General features: G+C 47.6%; 1 protein-coding gene across 1 annotated transcript in view; it reads left to right on the top strand.

The window, feature by feature from the left end:
* The first annotated feature begins 1,665 nt into the window (after positions 1-1,665).
* LOC311229045 (dynein light chain Tctex-type 3-like) overlaps positions 1,666-7,674 on the top strand; it is a 40,758-nt gene continuing 34,749 nt past the window's right edge. Inside the window, exon 1 of the mRNA XM_084315049.1 lies at positions 1,666-1,708. Within this exon, the coding sequence (XP_084171175.1) occupies positions 1,682-1,708 (27 nt within the window). The 5' untranslated portion in view covers positions 1,666-1,681. The remainder of the gene's footprint in view (positions 1,709-7,674) is intronic.

The raw sequence follows: 7,674 nt of genomic DNA, 5'->3' as shown, positions 1-7,674 counted from the left end.
TCGGAGGGGGCGGGTGGCCGACAGAGTCCCTCTCCATGACACTTGGTACGAGCGGTCGTTGAGGTATGATGTCAGCCATGTCAGCGCAGATCCAGCCACTCCCATTCCTGCGAGGGCCGCGAGGAGGATCTGATGGTTGACTGTGTCGAAGGCTGCAGATAGATCTAGGAGAATCAGGACAGAGGAGAGGCCTTTCGCTTTTGCTAAGTGAAGTGCCTCTGTGACCGCAATGAGGGCCGTTTCTGTGGAGTGGCCAGTCCGGAAGCCAGACTGATTGGGGTCTAGGAGGTCATTGAATGAATGAATGAAAACTTTATTTAACAGATTGCAGAATGGGTACAATACAGTACGGCTCAATACATACAATTGTTAAGGGGATGCAGACCTGAGAAAGACGTTTGTCTTGTTTCCATCAGGGTCCCCCATTTTCAATTCATATAGACATTTATGACATACATAACATACATGACATTTATGGCATAGGGACATATAGGTATTTAGTACTGATACATTTGTGACATAGGCGGTATTCAAATATACAGTACTGTTACCCCTAGATCCTGACAGAGTATATACATATGATGGGGAGGGGACTGTACATTAGGAGGGGGTGGGTGGGTGGGAGGGGAATATACATACGGCGGGGAGGGAATATATACATGCGGTGGGGAGGAGACTGTCTATTAGGAGGTGGTGGGGGTTTTGGGCATTTACGGTGGCCAGTTTCGAATTGCAGCCTCCCGTAGGTGCTCTTTAAGGGCGGTTTTGAATGTGGGCAGGGATTCACATTCCTTTACAGCTTTGGGTAGGGCGTTCCACATTGTTGTGGCATAATTGCGAAACGTGTTTAGTCCCTTGTTTGAGCCGAATCTGGGTTTAACATGATTTGTTGAGCTTCCTCTGGTGTAGTGGTTGTGGTATTCACTGACCTTTGGGAAGTATTTTGACATTGCAATTCTGTAAGAGATAAGCAGTAAGTTGGTTGGATACAGCACGTTCAAGTGTTTTAGAAAGGAAGGAGAGAAGAGAGACAGGACGATAGTTGGCTATGACGGTGGGGTTCAGGTTTTTTTTTTTTTTATGACATAAGATAACATTCGAAAAGGACCCTAGTTTATTTCCTGAACATTGCAATGTTTGCTAATGCAACAAATTAAAGCCAGGTCTTGCTCGAAAAAGAGATCTTTGATACATGTGTTGTCGGGCCTTACAAATAAATTTGATTTTATTTGATCAAACTACCTGGTCAAATAAAGGTAAAAAAAAAAAAAAAAAAGCTGTTCCTCCTTAATCCTTAGCAACATAATTCCAGTGAAACGGAATCGACTTCCTGTCTTTTTAACTTTCTGTCTAAGTGCATGGCTTGGGGGGGGGGGGGGGGGGGGCATGCACTTAGAATTACCAGAAGGGCTTTCGAAATAAATAGTGAAATGCCATGTTTGCCTCAATATTTTCAAAACAAATTATATGAAAAGGTTATGAAATGAACAAGAATGTGATAAAATATGTAATAAAAACGGATCAGTAGAAATCCGTTTGTGTCCCCCAATACCAAGATGGCGGCGGTCTCGTGACGTCAGAGTGTCTTCGAGAATAGAATTAAATAAACATAGCCCCTTTTATTCTGAAAATATCTGACCGGAAGTATTCTTGTTCTTGCTAGCAGCGGCCACCGGTAACAATGGACGAGTATAATTCCGGAGACGAGGTAGAGCAATAATAACATTTCCACATAGGTTTTAACGTTTAACGTTGCTCTTTTCAGATTTGTTCTAAATAAGGGCTCGAGTGCGCGGCCTAGTTAGATAACATTTAACTTTTTTTTAACCGCGAGCTAGCTAAAGACGTTATCATCAGGGTGTGGTCAATATCAGCTGGTCTGTCTCTGTTGTGAATGAATGAAAACTTTATTTAACAGATTGCAGAATGGGTACTGTTCAAGTTATGACCGATATAATAAACACTCTTGACGACCTCCTTTAACTCCATAGGTTGTGGTGTTTATTATCCTTCTCGTAGACACCGCCACACAGCGTTGTTTCGGTAGCATACATGGAATTCACTACTTCCGGCGCATGAGCGCCTAATATGGTCTGGTCTTAGAGACACACACACAATTGTACTTCCAGTACATTCATTCACATGACATCTCCCCTTCTTTGAGTCAGAGACGGTGTATACTGTTGAATACAAAATTAGTGCAGTGTCCTCTCAAACGAGCAAATAATCTGAGCTCTTAGAAGTGCAAGGTAATACTGTAACCACAATATCAATCAGTTCATTCTTTTTAAATAGAAAAGTGCCATTAATCAAAGTGCTATAATAATAAATAGAAAAGTGCCATTAACCAAAGTGTCATAATAACAATACTTCCTTCCCCTTTTCCCCCTTTTCTTTTAACAGAGAAAGTCACAATAGAACATAAACCAACATTGTGTGTTACTTTTTTTTTTTTTTTTTTTTACTGAGGGTATGGGGTAGACAACCCAGTCACCTCTGTAGCTGCCGGAGGTTATTCTGCTCCATTGAGGCAAGCCACATGTCTAATAACACACAAAGTCTTTAAATCTCTCAGGTGGACGGATGACTGCCCCTGGAAGTCACCCGAGCTGGTTCTGGAAGACGATTCTCAGGCCCTGCCGGCGCCGGGACAGTCTCACGAACAGGGGAAACAGGCTCCCTAGCAGGTGACACAGCCCCTCCAAGAGCCGAAACCCCGATGATGATCTCGTCGTCGTCGTCGTCGATCACCATGGCTTTCCTCCGCTCCAGATAGGACGGGGTGCAGAGCGGCGTGACGTCACTCGGAGGTGTAAGCTGGGGTGGCGATGGTTGCTCGCTCGCCTGCATGTCCTCTGCCTCTCCAGGAAGGAATGTAGGTCGTAGGTGGCGCCTGTTCCTCCGCAAGGTCCCGTGGTCTGTCTGGATCAGATAGGACCTCGGAGCTGAGTGTGGCTGCTGAACTGTTGCTGCTGTCGTCCAGCCGGACTCACCATCGAGTTTCACTGCCACGCTCTGCCCTGGCCTGAGAGGTGGAAGTGCTCTGGCACCATAGCGTCGGTTGTAAGCATGCCTGTAGCTCCTTTTCGCCCTGGCGTCAGCTTCACGCACCTTAGCGAAGTCGGGCCACACAGGCAACAGCACTTTATCGACTGTAGGCACCGTCGTCTTGATCTGGCGGCCCATCATCAGCTGTGCAGGACTGGCACCCGTGGCTTGTATTGGTGTAGCTCTGTAACTCATGAGAGCCAGAAACGGGTCATCCTGCCGTAGGATCCTCTTCGCAGTCTGCACTGCTCTCTCAGCCCCACCGTTGGCCTGAGGATAGTGAGGACTAGAGGTGATGAGTTTAAAGTCATATGTCACAGTGAAACTCTCAAAACATCTTGCTCGTGAACTGTTTAGCATTATCAGTGTGAAGCTCATCTGGACAACCCCACCTGGCGAAGATATTTTTCAGACGAGCAATTGTGGTCTCACTCTTCATGTTTGGTAGATGAGCTATTTCTATGTAGCGAGAATAATAGTCAACAACTACCAAGTAGTTTTCTTTCTCGTACTCACAGATGTCCGCCCCGATCGCCTGCCAGGGCCTCTGTGGTAGTGGCGTTGTAATCAGAGGCTCCTTCCTCTGTGTAGGTCTGACCTGCATGCACTCGGGACATTTTGTCACCAGTTCCTGGACCTCTCTCTCCAGCCCGGGCCACCACACACTCATGCGTGCCCGTTCCCTGCACTTGGTGATGCCCTGGTGCCCGTCATGCAACCGGTTGAGTATCTCTTTCCTCATACTGTGAGGAATAACGATGCAGTCTCCGTACAGCACAAGACCCTTTGATAATGACAGGCTGTTACAGCAGTGGTGATATGCTTTGCCTTGTGCTGGTACACTGCTCACATGCTTCGGCCATCCATCTGTGATCAGTCTGCTCACCACCAGAAGGTCGTAGTCTACGCTCGTCTCCTGCTTGATCCGGTCCAGTTTGGATGGCGACACTGGCCACGCTGCATGAGCTGCGTCCTCGAACGCTGAAACATCAGAGGTTAGTTCTGACACTTCACTCAGAATTACAGACAATGGCTGCCTGGAAAGTGTGTCAGCTACTGTCAGTGTTTTCCCAGGCACGTACTCTGCAATGGGGTTGTACTTCATCAGACGCATCAGCAATCGTTGGCACCGCAGGGGAACTCTATCGAGGTCCTTGTTGTTGATCAAAGGGACCAGCGGTTTATGGTCTGTATGGACTATGAAGCTGTCTAGGCCATAGAGGTAAGTGGAAAATCGTTCACAGGCCCAAACAGCAGCTAGACACTCCTTCTCTATTTGCGCGTAGCGCTTCTCAGCATCAGTTAGTGTCCTTGAACAGAATGCAACGGGTTTCAGTCCATCTGAGTGTCTCTGTAGCAGTACACTGCCCAGCCCGTAGCTGCTTGCATCTGAACTCACTATGGTAGGTTTGTTTACATCATAGAATGCCAGTGTAGGTGCGGTGGAGAGGAGTTGCTTTACCTTGTGGAATGCGTTGTCTTGTGCTGCGTCCCACATCCACACAGCCTCGCACTTCAGCAGGTCGTTGAGTGGCTTTATCACTTCCGATAAGTTAGGCAAGAAGCGCCCGAGATAATGGACCATGCCTAGGAACCTTCTTAAGCCTGGCACGTCACTTGGTGGCTGTAGCTCTGTGATGGCGCTTACTTTTGAGGGGTCAGGCTGGATGCCCTCACTGTCAATTCGATGCCCCAAGTAGCTCAGCTGCCTTTGGCGCAGAACGCACTTCTTGTCGTTGAGCTTTAGACCTGCACTCTCCAGGATACGCAGAACATTCTGGAGTCTCCCCTCGTGCTCCTTATCATCTGTACCATGGACAAGGATGTCGTCCATGTACACCTCCACTCCCTCTTGGCCTCTGAACAGCCGAGACATTTCTCTCTGAAAGATCTCCGGTGCACTGGAGATCCCGAAAGGAAGCCGCTTAAAAAAATATCTACCCACTGGGGTGATTAATGTGGTCAGTTTAGCGGTTTCTCTCTCTAGTGGAATTTGCCAGAAACCACTTACCGCGTCGAGTAGGGAGAACACTCGAGACTCCGCCAGCTTTGGTAATATGTCATCTATGGTGGGCAGAACATATCTCTCCCTCTTCACAGCCATGTTCAGTCGTTTTAGATCAACACAGATCCTCACATCATCAGTTTTCTTGGGGACTGGAACCATGGGAGCACACCACTCTGTTGGCTCACTGATCTCCTCTATGACGCCGCACTTGAGCATCCTCTCCAGCTCCTTCTTGACTTTGGGAAGCAGAGGAGCAGACACTCTCCTCGCTGTGTTAATGCTGTATGGGACAGCATCGTCCCGCAGGCATATTCTCACAGGTTTTATTTTCAAGAGGCCCAGATCCGCCCCGAATGTGCCCTGTACCTCCTCCACTCTCTTCACCAGTCCCATTGCCACCGCAACATCAAGGCCTAACAGGTTGCTGCCATTTGCTGTCTTAATCACATGGATGTTGAACTTATATTGCCGGCCCTTGTACTTAGATGTGGTAGTGAACAGTCCTAGACATTCAAGTCTACTTCCGGGGCTGTCGAAAGCGGTGAAGTCACTGGATAACTGGGGCAGGTGTTTGAGCTGATGGTAGGTGTCATCTGAAATCACACTGGCGTCTGCACCAGTGTCAATTTTGAAAGTGAGAGGAGTGTCACAGACGTTCAGTTCAACAGTCCATGGCCTATTGGAATCTGTCACGTAGAGGTATTTTGTTTTTATCTCACCAAGGAAGTGTCCTTCACTGTAACTGTCATCCTGCTGCTCCATTGTCGTCAGCTCATTCACTCTTGCAGAGCGGCACACGGCGGCAAAATGTCCAATCTTCTGGCAGTGTCTGCATGTTGCCTGCCTGGCTGGACACTGCACGTTGTTCGGGTGGTCCCTTCCACACCTAAAACACTTCGTTCCTGTAGCACCACCATCGCGATGCCCTGCTGCTTGGAAGCCGCCACTGCCCCGCGCTCTTCCCCGCCCTCTGTTTTGTTGGAAAGGCGCAGCGTGCGCATTGTGTCTGACCTCACTCAGGAATGTAGCATCTCCGCAGTTACAACAGCTGTGTGTGACCTCACTGAGGAATGCTGCATCTCCCGAGCCCGCTCTAGACTGTTGGCTAATTTGCCCCTTTATCTGCTCAGACTGTCTCACCATCTCGATGGCTTTCTCCAGCGTCAGATCTGCCATTAATTGTAGCTTTTCTGACATCTCTTTATCCAGGATTCCTATCACCAGTTTATCCCGAATATTTTCTATCTTCACCGGACCAAACTGACAGGTCTCGGCCAGCTCGTAGAGCGTCCGGATGTATTCCTCCGCAGACTCGCCCCTCTTTTGCGAGCGGAGGTAAAAACGAGCACGTTCGTGGATAATGTTTACTTTCGGAGTGAAATAACGATTCAACTTGTCCAACACAATCACATAGTTGTCCTTGTCATCAACGTCCTCCCGCACCTCAAAATGCAACGTGTTAAAAACTTGCTCAGCCTCCTTGCCGAGCGCATATAGCAACGTGCTAACCTGCACAGGTCCATCCTCCCTGTCTAGTTTTGTGGCTAGCCGGTAGCGCTGGAACCGTTGCCTCCACTCCGGCCACAGTTCTGGGCGAGTGAAATCAAAGTTGTCGGGAGGGTTAAACTTGGCCATCTTCACTGGTTTACTTCTGACACCATGTTCAAGTTATGACCGATATAATAAACACTCTTGACGACCTCCTTTAACTCCATAGGTTGTGGTGTTTATTATCCTTCTCGTAGACACCTCCACACAGCGTTGTTTCGGTAGCATACATGGAATTCACTACTTCCGGCGCATGAGCGCCTAATATGGTCTGGTCTTAGAGACACACACACAATTGTACTTCCAGTACATTCATTCACATGACAGGTACAATACAGTACGGCTCAATACATACAATTGTTAAGGGGATGCAGACCTGAGAAAGACGTTTGTCTTGTTTCCATCAGGGTCCCCCATTTTCAATTCATATAGACATTTATGACATACACAACATACATGACATTTATGGCATAGGGACATATAGGTATTTAGTACTAATACATTTGTGACATAAACGGTATTCAAATATACAGTACTGTTACCCCTAGATCCTGACAGAGTATATACATATGATGGGGAGGGGACTGTACATTAGGAGGGGGTGGGTGGGTGGGAGAGAAATATACATACGGCGGGGAGGAGACTGTCTATTAGGAGGTGGTGGGGGTTTTGGGCATTTACGGTGGCCAGTTTCGAATTGCAGCCTCCCGTAGGTGCTCTTTAAGAGCGGTTTTGAATGTGGGCAGGGATTCACATTCCTTTACAGCTTTGGGTAGGGCATTCCACATTGTTGTGGCATAATTGCGAAACGTGTTTAGTCCCTTGTTTGAGCCAAATCTAGGTTTAACATGATTTGTTGAGCTTCCTCTGGTGTAGTGGTTGTGGTATTCACTGACCTTTGGGAAGTATTTTGACATGTACATGGGCACCCCGGTCGTATAGTGTATCTTGTAGACCAGGCCCATTGCATTGTGTTTTGACAATTCATGTTATCTTGGGATGTATATGATAATAACTCATGTCACTTTTGTTTGGTCTTCCATGTGCTACTACAGATAGCTACGCCAGTT

This window comes from Notolepis coatsorum, assembly GCF_963971535.1.
Source record: "Notolepis coatsorum genome assembly, chromosome: 5".
NCBI lineage: Eukaryota > Metazoa > Chordata > Actinopteri > Aulopiformes > Paralepididae > Notolepis > Notolepis coatsorum.
Note: the sequence above shows the minus strand (reverse complement) of the source record. Positions and strands in the feature narration are given on the sequence as shown.